The sequence below is a fragment of the Anolis sagrei genome, chromosome 1, assembly GCF_037176765.1.
Source record: "Anolis sagrei isolate rAnoSag1 chromosome 1, rAnoSag1.mat, whole genome shotgun sequence".
NCBI lineage: Eukaryota > Metazoa > Chordata > Lepidosauria > Squamata > Dactyloidae > Anolis > Anolis sagrei.
The window spans coordinates 235,952,225-235,976,320 of NC_090021.1; the positions used below are offsets into that span (position 1 = coordinate 235,952,225).

The 24,096-nt window shown below is 39.2% G+C and overlaps 1 protein-coding gene across 1 annotated transcript; it reads left to right on the forward strand.

The window, feature by feature from the left end:
• The first annotated feature begins 126 nt into the window (after positions 1–126).
• CD5 (CD5 molecule) lies at positions 127–24,090 on the forward strand. The gene is made up of 10 exons (XM_060771095.2): positions 127–259; positions 12,984–13,022; positions 14,567–14,857; positions 16,630–16,701; positions 18,129–18,419; positions 19,316–19,441; positions 20,269–20,322; positions 21,696–21,803; positions 22,194–22,292; positions 22,650–24,090. Exons 1-9 carry the CDS (start codon positions 187–189, stop codon positions 22,280–22,282), a joined length of 1,143 nt encoding a protein of 380 aa, XP_060627078.2. The 5' UTR covers positions 127–186; the 3' UTR covers positions 22,283–22,292; positions 22,650–24,090.
• The last annotated feature ends 6 nt before the right edge of the window (positions 24,091–24,096 follow it).

Here is a 24,096-nt window from a genome sequence, read left to right on the forward strand (position 1 = left end):
AGATAGAGACAGTGGCAAAACATACTCCATGGAACCAAGACGTGACGCAAAAGAGAAACCCAAAAAACCACATCAGGAGAAGAAAGAAAAAAAAAACAGACTTGCTTCCTCCTCCGACCCCTCCTGTTCCCCACAGCAGGCAGCAGAAGTCTCAGGGACACAAAAGAGCTGCCTGTATATGATTGAATGAAGAGGACCGTACCCATGAACGTCAAGCATCTTTTCGCCTTGATTGCAGTGATGTTGATGAGGATGTGGGGTAAGTAGTCCCAAAAGGCTCTTCCATCCATGCAAAGAGTGGTTCAGAGTTCAGCAATATATCAATGCATTGGGTGGTCTATAGAAAGCCAATCTTTTTCTCAGCTTCAGCCTTCATCTTCCACACTCAAGATTTTTAGATCCCAGCCCTAACTGTTGCCTAGTTGTGTGCAAAACATAATGAATATTTAAGATAATCCCAACAGAAATACTTAGCTGTATTATGCAGGTTTCTATCTTCTGGGGTGCTTTATGTCACATCCCCTTGAAAGGGTGTTCTCTATCCACAAGTCAACAGAGCTTCATTTGGTTGAAAGCTTGGATAGGCTGGGTGAATTCCTGTGGGTGCCAGAGGGACACATGTGCTGTTCGAGGCCCATGATATTGGAAATAATATGCTGCCAGATGGTCTACCTTGTGCACGAAAACCTTCTGAGCAGGCTCTCCTATGTACTCCTTTGCTGACAGAAGCAGAGTTGGCAGCTGAGCCTTGGACCCACCCTAGAGACATGCTCCTGGGAAATTCCCATGCACTTTTCATAACCCCTTTTAATTTTAGGGAGGCTTTGGGGTTGCTGGAGTGACACCATTGACCTGTATTTTTAACAGCCTTTGGAGATTGAAGTTTGGATTGTTGCTGTTTATTCCTTCTTATCATTAATGTTTGCTTCAACATGTATTTTTGTTGTTAACATGCTTATAAGCAGATAGCTATTTTATTGAATGAACCACTATATTAATTGTTTTGGCTAAACATGTAACACTGAAGAGCTACATTTTTCAGGGCCCCTTGGAGCAATGCAACTCATTTCTCTGCTTTTCTGGGATCAGAATTATTTCCCATGAGTCAGATTAATGGAGAAGCATTTTATACCTGTAGACCAGTGGTTCTTAACCTGTGGGCCGTGGAGTACTAGTGGGCTGTGAGGACAAAATTCTGGTCCGTGAGCCTCCTTCCTCTTTATTTATTTTATTTTATTTCCACTCATTTTGTGTCGCCTGCCACTTCTTCCGTATCACTGACCATGGGATATGTTCTGTAACAGAAACTAGGGCTGATGTGGTCTATCCAATGCAATGTTCTGAATCGGCACCCCAAACTGAATCTAAAGTTGACCAAAAACTTATTTGTAATCCTTTTGGTACTAATGTTGGAGAGTGGTCCCTGGTCAGAGTGGTGCCTGGTCAAGTGGTCCCTGGTTAAGGTGGTCCCTAGTCAAAAAAGGGTTGGGAACCACTGCTATAGATAACGTGCTCTCCACACATATTTTCATATTTCTCAGCAGTGATTGCCTCAAATGTCTCTTGTGTTTGGACACAGTAACAGTTCCTAGTCTTGTGAGGACAAAATGTGTTTGGACATATCTCTATCTGTTTTCTAGGAGACAAATAGAGAATTTTGAAAAATGCCCAGGATCCCAAACAAGAGCCAAAAATTAATCTTAGTTAAGAAGGAGTCCTATGTGGAAGCAAGCACAATGTAGTCCATACAGACATTACAAATGCACATTTATTTGGGCCAATAAGTAAAAATACACTAACTTGAACATGGAAATATTGATTCATTGACTATATTTCCCACAATCCCCCTGTTGGATGGGGAATACTGGGATTTGTAAGAAATTTATCCAAGCTCTAGTACTGTATTAGTTGCTGGAGCAGAGGCATGCTGAGGAACTCGATCTGAGAAAGGAATTAATTCTGCACTATGGCACTACCCTAATTTTCTGTCTATTGTGTTAGGCCACTGTCCTTTCTTATTCAGACTTTCTTTATGTTTTCATTTAACCAGAGAATGTGAACTCTGTCAAGGAGTGGGAATGAGTCACCCGCAGAATATAGAGTATAAGGAATGTTACCTGAATGTTAACAATCAGGCTGCAACTGGAAAACCAAGATTAGGAAATGAAAATTCAGGCCACCTTCAGTCATGCAGAATAGGCAAGGAGAGATTACTCTCTGTGAGGAGATATTTTTCCAGTTCCAAACTGTTCTGACAGTAATGGAGCCTAAATTACTATTTATTCACTCACATACTTATTAGATTTCTGTTATGCTCTCATTCCCCAAATGGTGTCCAAAGTGGCTTAATGTATTACTTTTACATTACTAGATAATGTAAAACATCTGCCAGTTATTACTGGTGAAATGTGTTTCTTACTTTCCTTAATGTTCATTTATCCCAAGTAGTTGAGTGGCACTGCCCACAGTATTCTAGGTGGTGCAGAATGTAAATGTATTCTGAAAATATGACTTGATGTTCTTATATCATACAAATGCCTTGCATACACAAGTAATGAAAGGATGTACAAATGTATTTTTACAATAGGTTCTTGTGGTTTTTTTCGGGCTATAGAGCCATGTTCTAGAGGCATTTCTCCTTTTTTACAATACTGTTTTCACTCAATCTTAGAGGAATAATTCAGTTTTCCAATTCCAGTCAGACAAAACATACAGTGATTAACTGGGAAAAGGAGCAATTCAGAATCTTTAGGAATTTCTTTAATGTCCTTAAAGACAATACAGAGACTTTTCATGCAGCAATGCAACTTAATATTAGAGAAATCAGACAGATTGTAAAAGAAGAGAATGTAAGTTTTGTTTTTATTGGGGCTTGAAATCTTGGGACCTTCCACACTATGTAATGATAGTGCTACTATTCCACTTTAACTGCTGTGGTTCTGTCCTATGCATTCCTGGGATTTGTACTTGAGAGAAGAGCTTTTCGAATTCTCAGCCAGGAAGTTTCTCTGGTGTCTCTGATCAAACTAAATTGACAATCCATACAATGCAGTCATGACTGTTAAAGTGGAATCATAGTGCTATAATTCTGTAGAGTGAAAAGAGCCATACTTGTGTGTTCTCACTATACACAGCAAAAATAATTGTGTTCACAAAATGGTATTTCAGTTTTTCATGAGGTAGTAGAAAATATAAATCTGATTGACTCTTCTCTGCCTTGTTGTGATTTTGTCATTGGTAATCCCTTTCAGCCTCGGTTCCCTCAAAGTAAAATAGGAATACAAATTAACAGCTTCAAAGGGTTGTGTAAAAAAAGAAAAGAAAAACTGCCAAACGAAAAGAAAAACTGCCAAAGGTGCCTGATAAATTATTAAAAATAAATATGAGCTAAGCGTTACCCTGTTTGCATGCTCAGGTTTTATAAATCCCTTACATTACATGCAAATTCCCATTACCACTCCTGCTATTGCTGAGAGTTGTTATTATTGTATAAGCAGGACAGATGTGCATCCCAGAATGGAAAAAGAACATTTCCCATGCATATAATTATTTTATTTAAAATAGTGATAGTATATTTTTTCATTTAAAAAGTCAAGGAGACAATATGTGTGTGAAGACAATCTGCTAAATATCTGAAAAAGATAAAATTGAAAGGGAATCAATGGCATGGATTGCAGGCATCCCATGCATTTCATATTTTCTTTTGTAAAATGTTGCATCTGTGGTACAAAACACAACCAGACCAGTGGCAAGCCTCTGCAAGTATTTTTGTTGTTGTTGTTGCAAATAGCCCACACAAAATGGTGTGAAAAATAATAATACACTTATTAGCTGCCTCTGGCTCAAGGCAGGATGCATCATTAAATTACAGGAGTGACATTCAAGCAATATTTCCTGCAGCTCTTACTGTGTTGTTGTTGTTGTTGTTGTTGTTGTTTATTCATTCAGTTCTTTCTGGCTGTTTGTGACCTTCTGGACCAGTCCACGCCAGAGCTCTCTGTCAGCTGTGGCCATCCCCAGCTCCTTCAAAGTCAAGCCAGTCACTTCAAGGATACCACCCATCCATCTTGCCCTTGGTCGGCCCCTCTTCCTTTTTCCTTCCATTTTCCCCAGCATCATTGTCTTCTCCAAGCTTTCCTGTCTTCTCATTATGTGGCCAAAGTACTTCATCTTTGTCTCTAATATCCTTCCCTCCAATGAGCTGTGTGCTTATGTTTAAAAGTCTCTTGAATTCTGCACAATACTTGAGGCAACTACAGAGAATATATAAAAAAATAATTACAGTACAGAAATAAATTGAACATACATGTTGTCGAAGGCTTTCATGGCTGGAATCACTGCATTGCTGTAAGTTTTCCAGGCTGTATGGCCAAGTTCCAGAAGCATTCTCTCCTGACGTTTCACCCACATCTATGGCAGGCATCCTTAGAGGTTGTGAGGGCTTCACCACCACTGAGGATGCCTGCCATAGATGTGGGAGAAACATCAGGAGAGAATGCTTCTGGAACATGGCTATACAGCCTGGAAAACTCACAGCAACCCAGATGGAGCATACTTGAGTGTCTTTAGCTGTACGGGTATGTGTGAAAACTCAATTTTCAAATTAATGGGGGGGGGATCTCAGTTGGACAACTAGAAAACATATTAAGTAAAGGTATCTGGATCACTAACATTCTTCCTAAAACTACAGTTACATATTATACAAAAATGTAACAAAAGCTCAATAGTTGCTTTTCCCCTACACTTGGAGAGAAAGTATTTGATCACCAATAGGTTTTAGATTACAAACCCCATAATCTCTTATCTTTGGCCATAGAAACTGAAGGCTCAGAAAAATGAAGCTTTAAAACATTGTTCTTCTATAGAAAAGGAACTGGGGTTGCATGGACTTAAGAAGCTCTCTAACTCTCTCTATGGGCTGATGAGGATATCTCTATCCATCTGTCAATCTGTCCAGCTATCTATCTTACCTGCTCGTTTTCTACTCCAAATCCAACTCCCATCGCTTTTCTACCAAGTGGGTCCAAGTCTGTACATGTTGAATTAGGGATTTGTAATTCCATGGAGAAAAAGTGTTGGTTTGAAATGCAATTTGGAAAGGAGATCTAGTGAGCATGGGGCAGGTTATGCACACATACATATGTACAGAGCTATTCAGTTTTAGAACTCTTTTCCTCATGAAGCTGCTTTTCTTTAAGAAACACAATGGTCCCTATGTATCTGCTGTGGTTTGGTTCCAGGACCCCTTTGGATACCAAAATCTGAGGATGCTTAAGTCTCGTTATGTACAATGGAATAATAAATGGTGTCAATTATATAAAATGGCAAAGTCAAGGTTTGATTTTGGAAGTTATTATTTTGAATATTTTCATGAATGGTGAAATCCCAAAATTTAGAATCTGTGGATACTGCGGGTTGACTGCAGCAGCTACTGATTTTTCTTGTTTGTGACATGTTTTACATATAAAAACTAATCGGGCATAAATGCAACATTTTTTACTAACTCAGTGCCAACTCTGCACTCATCAAAAGAAATTTGCAGGGCTGTTTGGTCCTGCTTTTAGGAAGACCAAAGGAGCTGCCTCAGAAAGAAAGCAGATTCTGCATGTTGTGAAAGGTCAATAAAAGCTTGCTTACTATTTTATCCCCTCCCCCCTCCCCCGCCACACACACACACACACACTCACACACACACAAACATACACGGGGGGGGGGGGGAGGTGGAATTATATATTGCCAGGGATACCTGCTTGTGGACTTCTCTGGTTAAAATATTTGCATGCTGTGCACATTATCTTGTGTGGGACTAACAAGTATAAACCAGACTAAAGGGAGAATCTGTGTTATCGTGTAGCACAAAGGCCACAAATAATTTTGGAGTCTGGATCCTCTTCTTCAGTCTTCGGGGCAAGAGGGATGAATTTCAGGGTGAGAAGATTGCCCTGAACATGGGCATGCTGTCCTTTCTTCAATATAAAAAATGAATGCAATATATTGAGCAATGTTTTTGATGCTGTCCCTTGTGACCTCACTGTAGGTCACCTTTGGGTCTCAGTCTTTGCAGTCTCAGAGTTTGGATGATAGTCACCTGGCAACCTTATCTGCCATATGTTTGCTGAGGTCAATCAATGTTCCCCTTGGGTCCTTCGTTTGACCCCAGATAAATCAGCATATACACTCCAGACATAAAGGAAGGACAAGTTGACCTGTTACTTTCCTATTTGTGTTGAAATACCCTTGACGTCAGCCAAGACCCACATTAAGGACTAAATTAGAAATGCAAGAAATACTGTTTTAAAAAAATATGGAAAACTTACAAAGCCCACAGGATGGATCAAAATTGTAATACTGGGTGTTTTGGTGTCTAGTTCACACTTCTGTGTTGTTGTTATCTAGGACCTCTTCGCATGGGCTTGATTTCAGTGGTGGCAATTGTGTCCAACCTGGACACAGCATATTATTTGAGAACACTGAAATGTGTAGCTTCTCCTTTTTCATGATTCTCACATTTTTGTAATATGTGTTGTGTATCTTTATACGTTTGTTTTCCCCTGAGTACATCAACAGTTGACTGTCCAGTTGCATCATTAGTCACACTGCCACTTGGGCTTGTTCTCTGCCATTGTCACCCCACACTACTGCTGCTACTTAGTAGTTGTTTCTGACATTTATATAGCCTGTCTCCTGAGTAAAAACATTTCTGACATGGGAGATTTTACTGACAATACTGCCGCTGTCAGCATTACTCCTTGCCTCACAGGAACCCACAATCCCTCTACTGCAGACAGGGAGACCTCCCCCCAGTGACATCTCTCTTATTAAACAACTACCCCCAAATGCATGTAACTGTCCCACCCTACAAGGCCAGCAACTGCTTGAGATTGAGGTTATAACTGGGAAACCCGTTGCCAAAGAAAAGGTTAAATTCTCCCTGTCTCCTATCTGCACTATAGTCCTGATTTAGACAACAGAAGCCTGGGGCTACTATTAACATTCCTAAACACTGGGAGGGATAGATTAATAGCGTTTCTCGTATCACACTGAGTTTGTGTCCTTCAGTTAGGACTGGCCTGTCCAATAAGCCAGCAGTTAAATCAATAAAATGTAAAAATGCCAGCAAGGTCTAATAAGCTGACCTTTAAGCAGGCAAACCCCGATAATTCTGAGAACCCATTCATCTTTCTGTTACGTGTCCATCAGATTATTAAGATTTGTGGTTTGGTAAAATGGGATCAATGTTGTTCTTGAAAATCTCTCAGAGAAACATCTGAAACATAAACTCATGACATTATCCCTACAAAGTCTAGAGATTAGAGATTAATGTGGAGCCCAGATCTCCAGACTAAATGTGTCTGATTCATAATAGCTACTGCTTCTTAAACGCTTGGAGTGCTAGCCCATTTTGACACTCACAGAGCATGCCTTTTTCTAGCTTTACTTATTTATATGTTTTATATTAGATGTTTAAGATAAATTTCTACCCTGCCTTACAGCCTGAAGAAATACTAAACAATTTATGGACTTTAAAACCTCATTGTAAAACAATAATGCAAACCTTATGAAGAAAAAGAAATCAATGATTAAAGTAGGAGATAAAAGCAAAGTATAAGGTAATGGTTTCCCCTGACATTAAGTCTAGTCGAGTCTGACTCCGGGGGCGGTGCCCATCTCCATTTCTAAGCTGAAGAGCCAGCCTTGTCCGTAGAGACCTCCAAGGTCATGTGGTCAGCATGACTGTATGGAGCGCTGTTATCTTCCCGCCGGAGTGGTACCTATTGATCTACTCACATTTGCATGTTTTTGAACTGTCAAGTTGGCAGAAGCTGGGGCTAACAGTGGGAGCTTACCCCACTCCTGCATTTGAACTGCTGACCTTTTAGTCAGCAAGTTTAGCAGCTCAATGGTTTAACCTGCTGCACCACTGGGGGCACAGCAAAGTGTGTAGACATGTTTAGAATAACAACATGTTAGTTTATGGAAATATAGTATCCCAACAAATTCTATGGAAAGAGACATTTTTGGGGAGATTTCCTGTCCCTTCATAACAGAAGAAGACAATGCATTCATGGGTTTTAAAGTGGTTTTGTCAAAGAAGACAGTTATTATCCTTGCCAAATGTTGAAGGGTTTGCACCCAAATAAATATGCTAAGGAATTATTATTATTATTATTATTATTATTATTATTATTGATTTGTTCTTTCCTTGCATTTTAAAACTTGCCAGTAATCACATGCAACCTACAAATTTAAAATACCACTCAGAAAGTGCAATAATCACAGTGAAATACAGCATTAAGGAACGGTCATTTGTTTCTTTTGGGAATTACATATGCAATTTTCTGACTTTGTCAAATGGTTTGGGGCTCAAATATTATATGGAGTCCTCTAACTACAGCTCAAAAATATTTGGGCAGAAAAATCCAAAAACAAACCTTGATTTTGCTGCATGCCAAGCATTATGCTGATGAATAGGCGTACCCTGCTGTAGCCTTCCAGCCTTTCACAGATCCTCAGGTCTCTCCAGCATTTGTTTTGAGTAGTTCGCCATTCTACATAAGGGATGTCATTTTACTATTGTATATAATGTGACTTGAGCATCTATAGATTTCAGTATCCATGACGATCCTGGAAACAAACCCCAAGGGCCCATTGAATTTTTTCTTGTATTTTTTCAAGCCCCATAAAAATCAAGAGTGTTGGGGACTCCTATGTAGGTATTAAAAGGTATTATACAATACTTTTGAGGGAACCAAGAGAATGACACCAGTGCCCGCCTTATATAAATATATGATGCAGGACTATATAGTACAGCAGAAGTATCAGTGGGTCTGGTTGCAGAAAAACCAATTCAGATCCCTGATGAGGACCAAAATGAATATGAATAGACAGGTGATAGAGTATCAGTTCTCCTGGCTCTTTAAAAAAAATTAAACCAGCATCATCGTGGAAGGGAACATTTTAATCCTCTTCCTCGGGTAATTTCCCCGGTCTAAATGCTGCTACTTAGGCAACTGTAATTTTCCTTCATTAGATGCTATTTTCCAGGTGTTTTATCTTGTCATCCTTTCAGTGTCACACTGTTCAAAGTAAACCATATAAATGTAAAACTTAATCTGCATATGTGGCCCAAACCACAAACCAAAATTCTTTATCCCCGGCAGACCTGCAATTTCTCCCCATCTAATGGACAAGGGCTTTACAAAAAAGAAAACTCGAATTTGGGAAAATAGTGCATGGAAAAATAATTAAGTTCCCATTTCTGATTAAAATTGGAACATTTTGTAGTACTTGAAAAGTTCTGAAAGCAATCAAAAGTTACATACACCATCAGGAGATCCATTGGTGAGGGGGCTTTGTAGAAGAAGCTTGCTTAAACAGGGAAACCATTATTTCTCAGGCTAAAGACAAAATTGTTTGAATCCACATTCCTGCTCTGAGCTCCTTGTATAAGAGTGGATGAGTATCAGGTGGCGTGATGGAAGGAAGGTTTGGACCATGATGCAGTGGCATCACTATGGAGGTCACCAACCTCATACAGGGAAGGGAAACAGCCCTGTCTCCAGTAAATAATGCTCCTCTTAAACCCAGGGAGCTCATCCAATGGCCTTCTATCTTATTTCCCACAGAGTAGACAGAAGACAGCTGTAACGACAGAAAGGCTAACTTTTATTGTCGAGCTAAAGCTTTACCATCTGTCTGGTTGAGCTGCCTGCAATAATTGTAGTAGACAAATGTTTTAAAATATGTTTATTTATTTCTTATTGTAAATTTGTTTTTATAGGTTATTGTTTTACATATACATATTGCTGTTGATGCTGCTACAGTGATGACTACAATGATGATGTGTGGACCTTACAGCACTGCTCTACTTGTAGTTGATTGCTCTTGGCTGGCTGGCCGACTGGTCAAAAAAGGGAAATAATATGCTGGGCATCAGATTCCTGGAAGTGGGATAATTTGATTTGTGTCGACATATAATTTATTATATTGATAATATGATAGCAGTACATGTGAAAGAGCTCTAGGAGTCCTCGTGGGCAATAAGTTAAACATGTGAAAATAATGTCATGTGTGGCTAAAAAAGCTAATGGGATTTTGGCCTGTATAAATAAGAGTCTAGTGTCTAGATCCAGAGAAGTCATGCTACCCCTCTATTCTGCCTTGGCCAGACCACACCTGGAGTACTGTGTCCAGTTCTGGGCACTGCAGTTTAAGGGAGATGTTAACAAGCTGGAATGTGTCCAGAGGAGGGTGACTCGAAGGATCAAGAGTCTAGAAAACAAACCTTATGAGGAGCAGCTTAAAGAGCTGGGCATGGTTAGCCTGCAGAAGAGAAGGCTAGGGGAGATATGATGGCTATGTATAAATATGTGAAGGGAAGTCATAGGGGGGAGGGAGAAGGCTTGTTTTTTGCTGCCCTGGAGACTAGGATACAGAACAATGGCTTCAAACTGCAGGAAAGGAGATTCTACCTAAACATTAGGAAGAACTTCCTGACTGTGAGAGCTGTTCAGCAGTGGAACCCTCTGCCCTGGAGTGTGGTGGAGGCTCCTTCTTTGGAGGCTGGATGGCTATCTGTCAGGGGTACTTTGAATGTGATTTTCTTACTTCTTGGCAGGGAGTTAGACTGGATGGCCCACAAGGTCTCTTCCAATTCTATGAGTCTATGATTCTATAGTTCGCAGAATTTGCTGATGTAAAAAAAAAAACGTTGTTGCCCGGAAGAAACAAGGCTAGGCACTCAGTATGCATGGATCACTAAGAACTGAACAATCACAAGCCGAGCAGCACCCACATTCCATAGAGCCAATCACTGAACTGCACATGAATGTGGACCTCACAACAAGCTAACCCAACAAACAAAAGATTGTTACACATTTACGCAAACACATTTCTGTGATGTGACTTCTTGTTTTCCCATTTTTAAATGTTCATAGCTCACCACTGCATGACCTGGAGGAGTGTGTGAGTCTCAGGACATTTCATGGGGCAGCACATTCATTCAAGCAGTTTGCAAATTTTTGCCACCTCATGTGTATGTTTGCCAGTTACTTGGTTGCCTGGAATGATGGATGTACTAACAAATATGTTTGCTGCATTTACACTTTACGGAGCATTGTTATAGGAGGTAGAACATATTATTCTTGCTCTTTTATCACATGGGTAAAATGCTTGTCTGGATGGCTGCATATATTTTTTGTCTTTTAAGGTGATCAAAAAGATAGACAGCTAAAGCAGGCAGAGGTGTCATTCATTTGTTGCAGGTTTAATTGTCACATCTGCCTAATAGAGAGAGAAGATTCCCTTGGTACAAATCAAGGCAGCTCCACTGAAATGAGCAGAAATCTAAGTGGGCCTTTAACCTGCATTGCTAATTATTGTTCTCTATATTCCTGTCTGGCTGCACATCAGAATTCCTCTGAAGCAAATTATTTGTCAGGGAACACAACTGAGAAAGGCTGATTATTCTTTTGGTCATTCTGGTAATCATCCATGCATAGAATGCTGTAATCAAATGTAAAGTTATTCTATTTTTATTTTGTATCTTGTCACTCAAACCCTGTTTCTGAATGACACAGAATGAAAAGAGGGCAATTTTACATTTGCAAGAAATATATCCTACATGGAATGAACAGGAGCAACATACCATTGCTCTTTTGTACTTTTCTCGTCAATTTCAGTGAAGCCTTCCCAATAGATGTCCAAAGTGTAAATGAAAGTACACATCCTCTTCAGGATATCTTATAAATGAGACTCAATACGACTCTTGTTTAAATCAAATTGGTCATGTTTGTAAAATGCACACTGGTCTTCATTTTTATATCATGAATGTATCTCTTCCACAATTTCTGCCACATTTGCTATAATTAGACATTCACGCTGTGCTCAAAAGAGCTTTTGTGTATGTGCAGAAATAATTCTGCAAGTTCCAGGGTGCTCATTTGCATTACAAATACAAATAGAACTTGTGTGCATTTTGTTATATGGTTAAGCATTGTTCATACACCAGAGATAACATGAAGGAGACAGACATTTATAATGTGAATTACTGATTGTGTGAGTATGATATTGTCATGCTTTGCAACTCTGATGGAAGCAAAATCTGCTTCAAGCCTCATTATGTGTGTATTTAATAATAAAGTGACATGAAAATGATGGTTTTCAATTAGCATCAAAGTGTGCCCTGTTAATGCTGTTGAGGGGGACAGCAGCAATACAAGGCACCCGATTCTACTTACCTTTATCCTTAAAAAGCCATTAGCATTTGATTGAAAATTAACTAATAGCTGGAATAAGAAGCTGGCATGTTCAGCTGAGTAACACAAGAAGAGCTAAATCCAGTGTTAAACCATTCTGGAGTAGACCCACTGAAATAAGCAGGAGTATCTTTGTCCCTGTGTAGCAGGATCTGGGTTTTTAAGGTTTGTGCTATTATGGCAAGAATCCTGATATGCAGCTATGAATAAGCTATGCACATGATTGTTTCATATTCGTGACCCTATGAAGCCCCTAAGTTAGGGGACACGTAGTGACCACGAAAGTCTCCCAATCCTTATATACCAGGCAGCAGCAGTTGTGATTGATGGAAGGGTCTGTTCCCCTGTCAATTAGGGAAAAGATCAGAAAATTTCATATGAGTTGGCAGAACTCTTATTTGCAGGGAATTGTCCTCATCTTTTGTATCCCCCTCATATTATCCTGGCCAGACAACCGCAGTTTACATTTGTGACGTTCCTGTATTTTCCCACTGCTTTTTCTACCCCAAACACCTCCACATACACTATTCTGGAAGTCCCCTTGAAGTGTATAAGAAATGGAGAGTCAACTTTGCCCAAATCTTAAAATGAAGCATAGGTGTAAGGTTCTCCTGCAGATCTTATCTGAAGTGACGGGGGAGAAGTGTGGGCAGATCCTGGTAAGAATTAAAGTTCCGCTCATGGATTTTTCACTGGATTAATTTTGTTGGATTACTTTCTTTGCAGGAGTCATTTGTAGCAGCAAAGAAATGAAAAGCCCTGAAGGTTAGTGCTGTATTTCCCTACTAGTGGGTTTACTGAAATGAAGTGAAATGATGTCCTCGGGCAGCAGATATTGTGGAGGGACGGAATGATTATTCCTGAGATCTCTCTTCTGTCCAGACTGGCCATATCTTCTATTAGAGGACAAATTAATGCATCCTATATCACTTAACCAGACACATATCTTCAGATGCCATAGGGGACGGTGAACTGAGTTGAAATACAATTTGACTACTCTCCCAGTCTGCTTCTGTATATGGAATAAGGATGCCTTTGGTGGCAAACTGTCTCAGGCCCTCCCTCATGAAGATTGTAATCCTTAGCATAGTTACTTGGGAATGAGCATCATAGAAACACAGCAGAACTTGTCTCTGAGAAAATAGATATTAGCTTTTTGTTTCATGGGTCAAATTGTAATTGTTTATTCTTGGCAAGATGGATGAGTAGTTTGATCACATTTTCTCTGGTAACTATCCTGTGGTTTGATGGAGTTAGCATTTCATTCTGCCTTGCATGGGAGAAGAAACAGATACAATGTCTTCAAGACAAATAATTATATTTTTTGTGTATACATAAAAAAAGTAAAGGTTTCCCCTTGACTTTAAGTCTAGTCAAGTCTGACTGGGGATTGGTGCTCATCTCCATTTCTAAGCCAGAGAGCCGGCGCTATCCATAGATGTCTCCAAGGTCATGTGGCCGGCATGACTGCATGGAGCGCTGTTACCTTTTTGCTGAAGAGGTACCTATTGATCTACTTAAATTTGCATGTTTTTGATCTGCTAGGTTGGCAGAAGCTGGGGCTAACAGCAGGAGCTCACCCTGCTCCCCAGATTCAAACCATTGACCTTTCGGTCAGGAAGTTCAGCAGGTCAGCCGTTTAACCCACTGTGCCACCAGGGGTTCAGTTGTGTATACATACATACACCCCAATAAGGGTTGAGCATCCCTTATCTAGAATTCCAAAATACTTCCAAATTTCAAATTGTCCATGGAATAGCTAAGATAGTGACACCTTTGCTTTCTGAGGTTCACAAACTTTGTTTCATGCGCAAAATTATGTAAAGTATCGTGTATAAAACTACCTCCAGGCAATTGTGCTTAGACTTGGATTCTATCTCCAGGATGTCTCATTATATACAGATATCCCTTTTCAGGGGTTCCACAATCTGAAAATATCCAAAATTTGTTTGATCCCAAGGATTTCAAATAAGGGATGCTCAACCTGTGTTATGAATATCTACTGTTTTAGTGTCTTCATGTAAGAGATCCTCTTGAAAAGTGGTATAAAAATATATCAAAATATGTAATTAATATATCATGTTTATGTTTCTTAATAAGGCAATACATAAGCCAGCCCAGGTGAAACACATTTAAATCCCATTTATTCTCATTTACTGGAATAAATGGGATTTAAAATAAGAGATTACAAAAGAGGGAACAGCTTTTCTGCCACGTGGATTCTGGAAACTGTAATCTTAAAAGGAAAAACTATTCTGTGTTTCTTAGGATTCCATCTTGTAGGTTTTTAAAATCTGTTTTGCCAACAGCGTGGAATGTGAGACTTGATGGGACTGGCTCCAGATGTTCTGGGTGGCTGAAGGTGCTTCACGAAGGCAAATGGAAGAGAATTTCTAGCTTACATTGGTCACCACAGAGTACAGAACAAGCCTGTCAACAACTTCACTGTGGCGTCCCCTTGGGAACCCTGACACCATTTTCTAAAGAACCAGAAAAGCAAGAAGTTTGCCTGGAGTGCCAAGCAAATGCCACCTTCAAGAACTGCATATGGACCGAATCCAACTGCACTCAGCTTCAGGATGTGGCCCTGGTTTGCCAAGGTAGATGCAAACTGCCTTCCTGTTTTGTATTGTCTTTTTGGGTTAGGCAGCCATGGCATTTAAGAGTACTGGGTCCTGTGTGCTTTGAAAGCACTTTGTACTTTGCGTACAAAGTGTGACATTTTTCTCTTCTTGAGTACAATCAGAAAAACAAATCCTGCAAACATCTGGTGTGGTTTGATTCAAATCAGAGGGGAAATCTAGATTTCAAAGGCTGCTATTGGTTCTTGCTTTAAGCATTTTTTCATGCTTACTCTGCTGTCCTATTCCTGGAATAAGGTTGTGTTAGGCTTACTAGATCTCAGGGCTTTATGATTTTACTCCAGTCCTCAGACCATCTTAGGATGAGAGCACTGTCTTGAAAAGTATGTCTATTATTTCCTCATTTGTTAGACTGACATCCTGTTCAATAATACAGTAATAATAATACATATTTTTATTGATTAGCCCTTAGGCCATATCACCATACTGAACCAAACAACTAAGCTTGATGCAACGTAATAAAACTCTATGTAGTAAGTTAAATAAGACATGTATAATTACACAGTAAATAAATGTGTTCGGTAATTATAATGTTTTAATCCTAACTTATTATAATTCATGTTGTAGTCATTGTAATATATTATTATGACCAATTTTAGACAAACCACAAGTTGTGTTATGTAATATAATACAATCTATGTGTTTTAGGAAATATAACTAATTTTGCATTTTCCTTCTTAATGCATTAAATGGAATTATATTTGTATTTTAGTGTAGCCTCTGAAGAGGGCCAACTATGAAAGTGGCTGAAACATGTTGTGCTTTTAAAAATAAATAAAGCAAGTTGTCATCTGTCAGCATATGAAACGTCCCCCGTCCCCCAATTTAACTTTGCATATGTGTTCATCAATTCTCTCTTTGGACAATATGCTATTGCAATGACCAAAAGTATGTGGAAGACTCTTCTGTTGCAGCCTTGCAACCCCCACATCCCCACCCAAACACTACCATTTTTGAGGCATTGGTTAGCAGGCTGGTGAATAATGCATCCAGTGCTTTCCTGTTTCGGAGAAGACTAAGATAGACAGCTGTGACAGGATCCTGACAGGACCTCACAGGGGTCTCTGCAGCTGTCTGTCTTAGTGCGCCCCATGACCGAGAGAGGGCTAGGCATGTCATTAGTCACACGCACACACACATCCTGGAAATGGCTGTGTTGGCAGGGGAACTGTGATGCTTCAGAGCTTGGATTTTGGAGAATAGCATTGAGAGATATTTTAGCCTCGTATCCATAGCTACATCTCCAAGTGCAAGATGTTTCTTTGAGCGGTATACTCCATGCAATTCTGGTTGATACTTATCAGGGCCCACCCCATCCTGTGCCATCACAAGGGGTTGACTCTAAGTCTCAGGCTTCAAATCTGTGAGACCTGGCTGCCCCAGTTATGGCCAAACACATAGGAAGAAGCAACCCCGCTAAAGCTAAGCAATGCTTAGATAGGAGATTACATGGAAGCTTTATTTATGTATACTCATTTGAATCATAGATAAAAGCAATGTGGATAATAAATATGTAATAAACAAGGTGTGTATTAAGTACAAGGAATAACATTTAAATATTTTTAAAAAATGTGAACCAGATAGGAAGAATCAATTTTGCTATCTATCAGTCATACATGAATAAGCAGGACAACTGTTCAAATTGTACAGCTATCTCTTTTATTGTTTTCTTGGGCTGGACTCATCTTTTCCAAAATGACATGGCCTTGGCTTTGCATTTGTACTTTCAGAACCTATACAGATGTCCACTGTACAACCAGAACCAACTACAACAACACTCAAGACTACTTCAAACCCCACTGGTGAGAAAACTATGAAGTGGATTGATTAAACCAAGGAAGTCTTGGGACTGAGTTTGCAAGACCTGGGCTGGGAAATAGGTGACTTTGTAGGTCTTTCATTCATACAGTTGTCATACATGACTGAAAGTAAGAAAAAAACAAAATTCTGTAAAGATTGGCTGCTACAGCTACTAATTAATACTGTATAAACCACTGTAGTAATTGTGGTAAAAATATAGACTGTAATTCAAGGTAGGTCTTCCACTAATAGATTGATGACCCAGCAGTATGGTTGCTGCTCATAAATAAATGTGAGAGTGGTTCAGAAGGAACGTTACAGATTTTTGCCCCTGCTCCCAGTGCCCAAAGAAGCTTTGGAGGCACAGTTGGGAACTTCAATGGGAAGAGGACTTAATGAAAATCACCTCTGTTCATGGAGTCCCTTCATCCAGTTCATAATTTCTGTGGGAGAGTGACAAATTAATTTGGCATCTTGTGCAGATAAAAAAGGAGGAAATAATCTTTATGCATGTAGAAAGAAAAACTAGCAAAGTTTGAGGAGTTATTATCATGAGAACTCAAATTTTGCAGACGAATATGCAAAAGCCCTGAGGCAAACATTTGGCCTTTACTTATGTGGACTATAAAAAGGAAGGGATAACGCCCACTCTATTACATGAGAGATCCCATTTTAGTACACCATCGTGTGTAATTGGTTTTGAGCACTGACGAATCTTGGTATTCATGGGCATGCTGGAATTGATCTAGAATTGTCCACTGTATTGTCTTCCAATGCAAATATGATGCCTAGGGTTCTGGGTGGAATCATTTTCCCTGCAACCCTTTTTCTCTTTGACCTTTTTTACCCACTGCAGGGTTATTCAGGATCTTGATGTGACATTGGGGGCTGTGCAGTGATGGTTTGAGTGTGGAGGGATGGGTGTGTTGTTTTTGTGATCTGTGCTGGGGAAAACATTTAATTTCTTTGTATAATGTACGATAACAATAAAGTTATTCTATCCTATTCTATTGTTCCAGGAAAATGGCAATACAGTGAACACAGCACAATTCTCTGTGTGTTTAAGTCCCAAACAAAAATGTTGATAGGATTGCAGTCTTAGCAAATCATAAGACATTTTCCTAAGTAAAGTATATACATTGTCTCAGTAAATTTTAGAAGAGAACTGTAAGATTACTGTAATCAGTATAATTACTCCTAATTATAACCCGTTATACAGGCTAGTTGGTTCTAAGGCTGTCAACAATTGTAATACTATTTTTTATTCCAGAGCACCTGCAATGAAGACAGTGGCTTTCCTAAGGCTACCAAATGTCTCTATGTGAAAAGTTCACATTTGAATTGGGGATATGCAGCTCACTCCTCATAACAGTAACTTCTGTCATGCTACATTCTCCTTTGCACACTTTCTCATGTCTTTCTCTCACAGATGCTCCAGTAATAAGGCTAGAAGATGGAACTGCATTGTGCTCTGGGGCTGTGGAGCTGAACTTTGGAGGTCGCTGGGAGATGATTTGCCTGGGCCTACAGGGACTATGGAAGGAGCTAGCACCCAGGGTCTGCCAAGGGAAAGGCTGTGGAGATGCATCAGGACCCAAGAAGCTAGACAACAACAAGCCCTTGCTTGCCCACTGGGAGAAAGTGCAGTGTGAGAGGAAGAACTTTAGTTTGGACTGTTTGGACAAGACTAAGGCATGTTTAACCTTGGTGAAATGCTCAGGTGAGGCAGACCGATGAAGAGAGCATGCCTCGAGCTCTGTTCTTCTTTCCTCCCATCACTGGTGTTATGCATATATACAATTCTCTTAGTATTTCAAGCACAGAAGTACAATAACACCATGCTTCTTCTTTAGATGCCATGGTTCTATCCTATGGAATCCTAAGATTTGCAATTTATGGAGATGCTTTAAGAATCATCTGTCAGGGAGTGCCTCTAATGGTGTAGAATAAATTGCCCTACAATGTATAAGATATAAAAATGGATGTAATGCCATTTTGTTGCCAAAATGCTTAGTGGAAAGTGTTTGTGGGTTGCCAGAGAGGCAATACCATTTATCTGAAGGTGAGAACAGTAAGGCACCAAGATTGTAAGGGTTGCAAAAGAGTATCAGCTATTTATTTTGTTGAGTTCGCTTTTTTGCCGGGAAGTTTATATCACAGCAATAGTGTTGGAATTGTTACTATGTTGTGATTGTAAATGCAAAACTGTTATCTCTGTAACTATTGTGACACAATTGCCACAGCTATAAAAACAAATGCGAGTACTCTATGGTTATTACTTACATACTTAGTGTGCATCTATTCTGTTGAATTAATGCAATTTGACACTTTAACAGCCAGGACTCAATGCTATGAAGCTGTAGTTTTACAAGATCTTTGGACTGTTCTGCCAAAGAGTGCTGGTGCCTCACAAAACTACACTTCCCATGCCAGAGGTAGGGAGAACTACTTGAAGGATTTTGTGCCTCCTGTGTAAAAATAATTTGGCTGGCTTTGTGTTGTATTCACTGTGACTCATCTAGAATGGTGCCTTGTGCTACTCTGTCTAAGACAGCAAAATGTCTTGGGCCAGCCCTGTTGAGTAATGTAATTTCTATTCTCACCTTCTGTCTCCAGGCCAAGATTTGAAGAGCAATGCTTCTAGTACAGAAACCATCCTGGGAATTCTGCTGGGTCTTGTCCTCACTACATTCCTTCTGGTTACTTGTGTACCCCCTATCTATAAGAAAATAATGAAGAAATGTAAGTGGCATCTTCTTGATGTGGGCTAGACTAGAAATGCCCTCTTTGTAGAACTAAGCTTAGAGCCATGGAATCATAGAGTTGGAAGAGGGCCTTCCAGTCCAATTCCCTGCCATGCAACTAGTCATGGTAGTCTCAAAATGAACCATATCTGTATGACATGGCAGGGCACCACGCAGATAGGAGGGGAATGTGTTTGACAGTGTGATTTGCCTAATTCGTTGTTGTGTGCCTTCACATCTTATCTGATTTAGGGCAACCCTCTTATGGGGATTTCTGAAACCAAGAGTGTGTGACTTGTCAAGCAAGAATTTAAAACCTGTATCTCAAAGTCATCGTTCAGTGTTTACACCACTACCCCACATTGACTGGCCTAATACTACCTACTAATTCAGAGATTTGCAGTAAAGACTTCATAATTCACAGGGAAGACATTATAAAGCTACAGTAACTATACATACTGAAGTGTTTCTAGATAGAGGTTTCATTGTTCAATTACTTTGCCCCATTCATGTACAGAGAATTAATGTATGGGAAATTCCTGTTTCTGTGTATAACTTTCATTGGGTATCAAAGGCAGAGAGACAATTGGAAGTTTCCAGCTCTACTTCATATACTGCATGCCTGTTTGAGGAGTATGGAGCCTATAGTTCAACACATCTGAAGGCTACCAGTTTGGAAAAAAGGATGTATACCAAAAATTGCTCCTCAGAGAGATCATTTTTTTAGACTTATTCAATTTATGTGAATTCAATTTGTGTCTATGTTCTAATTGCTTTATCGCCTATCCAACATTTCCTCCCTCCTATCTATCTTTCTTTCTGCAGATTTCAAGAAGAGGCAACACCAATGGGTTGGTCCAAATGCAGTAAACCAAAATGGTAAGATACCAACATTTAGTGTATAAAAAAGAAGTCTGGTTAGAATCTACCTTTTTAACCTATTTGATATTGGTGTCTTGAAGACATACAGTATATTTATATGTTGACATCTTTGGAGCAAGATGCATCCTGCTTTGAGTCTCCTTATAGAGAGAAAAAGCAGGGTATAAATAAACATAATCATCATCATCATGTCTGGCAGAGATAGGTTTTACAAATAATACTAGCAATCAGATCATTACTAGTTTTTAAAACCATGTGTGCTAAGCAATTACATGTTCTATTACAGCCCAAACATGGCACACTATTACCATTTGACATCATCATTTTGTTAGCTCTATAAATCAGAGAGGGAAGAGTACACAACTGCAGTCTTTGTTTTTCCTGGAAACCCAGGATACATTAATTTTTTGAGTTAGGTGGAAAAGATATGCAGCTGGGGCCAAGAATTCTTTCTATCCCAATATGTTCTCCATCTCAGAAGTAAAATTTAGACAGGAAGGGAGCCATTTCATTATCACTATTATTAAACAACTGAGAATAAAAATCCTTGGAGGTCTGCTGCAAGTCATCCTAACATCTTCTGGTAGATTCAGATTTCCCTTGTTTATCCCCATAGTAAATGTCTCTTCTGATTGGATACAGATGTAATCTGATTATCACAATTCTACCATTTTATCTTTTAAAGGCAGCAGAAAAGGTGGGCATGGGTGTGTGCGAGAGCATGTTATGAGCTTTTACTCCCTCTCGTGGCAAGAAATAACCAGGCTAACATGATAGAGCCAGCCTTCTAAAGCACGGAGATAGATGTGATGTTAATTGTCTAATTGCAATCAACTAGTCATGGAGTTCAAAATCAGCATGACATGAATTGGATGAAAATTGCCTCCCCCATTTAATTGCAATTCACGTGCTCCATTTTTCTACAAAAGCTACCCTATGAGATGTTATGAATGAATACATCTTAAGGGTATCCTATGTGTCCTCAGCTAAGCAGAAAAATGTGATTATGTGATTAATCTTTGGCAAAGAGCAGCTTATGAATTTTGTAGCTTAAATTGTTGCATCACTGACAGGTAACTACGATAACATCTGACAATATACATTGGAATATTGTTTTTCTACAGAAAATGCCATTAATCTTGTAGTAAAATGAGATACACTTTGTCTTTTAGAGGTTATATATACCGAGCTACTTTCCAACTGGAATTTTTTCTACCATCATTGTTGCCAGTTTGGATTGGAAAACAGGGGAATGGCAGGTTCTTGAAAAATTTGAGTATCTATATTTAATTAAGCAATACTTACATCTTTTAGCTTAAAGAAGGCAGATTTGGGGGGAGAACAATGATTCTACACTGTCTTTTATTTAGTTTCATTCCATCGCAACAGCTCTGCCAGCTTCCACCCACATCAAGGCCAGGTTGTTCAGGAAGAAGACTACACAGCCTTAAAGAAAACTTATCTCTCACCCTACGCAGGTAACATGGAAAAGGAAGAGTATACAATCTGAATCACAATCTGTTATAAACGGTGTTGGATTACCCATATTGCTCCAAAACATCCGAACTCCACCGTAGTACAGATTGGCACTTCTGATATTACTTAAATTTGCTACTCAAGTTGCTGATATCAAGCAAATGTGGGAGTTAGGACAACATCCCATCATCATGGGCACTAATAGCTTTCAGATCTGTAACAAAAGCCTATGTTGCTTTTCATGTTTTCACTTAGCTCTGTGTAATTCACTCAAATGCCGCCTTTACCAGGCAGTGTGAGCATTACAGAATATCCTGCCAATACACGGGTCCTTACATTTAGTGTTCTACAAGAAAGAACAAGATACATTTTTTTCTTCTTTCTCCACATAGCTCTAGAAGGGGCAACAATCACAAATATCAACCCTCTGGACGTCTCCTCTGACAGCGATTATGACTTATCTTCTGCCCAGCGGCTATAAAATATGACAGGTATGCATACATATCATCATGATATCCCAAGAATGGATGTCCTTAAGACTGAATAATAAACCACAAGGTGAGGGCATGTTTATACTATAAATGTAAACCAGGTTTGGATCAAAAGAAAATGTCAGGGCATGTTTATGCCATAAATATAAACCAGCTATGACTGGAAAGCCATGAGAGAGCAAGATTTTTGAAAGTACTGGCATATGTAGTATAGACTATAGTCGTTAGAATTAACCCTTGTTGTAGGCAAAAACTGTCTATTTGATGGTAAATAAACCTTACATAGTATTGGCAGCATTACAGCTTTTGAAACTTTGGCTGCTATGAATTTAATGTAGTTCATTTTTTCTTCAACAGGAATAAGGAGAATGTGGTAAAAAGGAAAAAATGAGTAAGCAAAACAAAAATCCTGTTTTTCACTGGTATGAAACATCACAAGCAAGCTTCAAGAAATAATTAACTTATTGTTCTGCGTTCATAGAGATGTGATGGCAATAGTAGTGCACTTCTTTTTCCTACAGTTGGGAAGAAGAGGGATCTCAACTCCCAGTCACTGTTTATTGCTCCTCTCTAAATATAAATCTCAAGTACTGAAATTCTGCCGAGTATCTTTATCTGACATAGTTGCAGGGATCAAAATTTCCCATTGGCAATAATTTACAAAATTATAAATGCTGCCTAGTAAATAACCACAAGCTCCTAATTTGGATACACTAAAATTAAAGTATAATTAAAATACTGTAGTTCTTGGTAAACATGAACTAGGAAGGAGCTCTGACATGCTCAGTAGCCATGCATGCATATGTGCATGGTTTTTACAGGTAGCAGTGTGCACTAGATGATCCAAGTAGCTCAATCAGAAAGGAATGAAAAAAATTGGAAAAGCTGTAATGGGAAATCAATTAAGGTTTATTTTTGGAATGTGTCATATCATGAAAAAGGAGGAAAGAATATGAGATAATGGGGCAGCACCCTTTAAAACTGATTTTGATTTTCACATGGTTATACACACACATACAATCTTCAGCTGTAGTATTGAATTGAAGGGTGTGTCTGTGACCAATATCCTGTTGCACGAAGTACTGTTTATTATTTGCACATTATAGATCTACAGGGAAGGGTTAATATAAATATTAGATCATAATTATAAATACTAAAAAGAGGAAGAATCCATGCATACAATGTGAACTGAACTATTTGTAATTTGTATAAAAGTATATAAGAGTGATAAGGTATGAGTAGTCTGAAGTCTCAAAGCTGCACGTGTATAGCTTTTTTTTACCTCTCACTTTGGCTAGCATTATGCCTATGCATACATTTTAGAGGTAAAACAATATAACTATGATCTAACCACAATTCCCTTGTTGTTGGCATTTGCTTAGACAGAGAGAAATGTCTTTGATAAACTGATATGATTCTGCAAAGATCAAAATCATAAATTTAGTTTATAAACTTAGTTTATAAATCCCTAAACGGTTTGGGACCCGCCTACCTTCGCGATCGTATCTCTCTCCATGAACCAGCCCGAACTCTTCCATCTTTGGGGGAGGCCCTCCTTTCACCCTTGCCAGTTTCTCAGGCTTGCCTTGTGGGTACAAGGGAGAGAGCCTTCTCCTCTGTGGCCCCCCGACTCTGGAACTCATTGCCCGAAGAGATTAGGAAAGCCCCTACTTTAGAAACCTTTAAAAACAGTCTCAAGACCTGGCTCTACCGTTGCACTTTCAGAGAGTAGTCACATAATCTTTTGCTATTGCTCCCTCAATGTTCTTGTCCTAGGAGTACACCCCCCCCCCCCCCACGTACG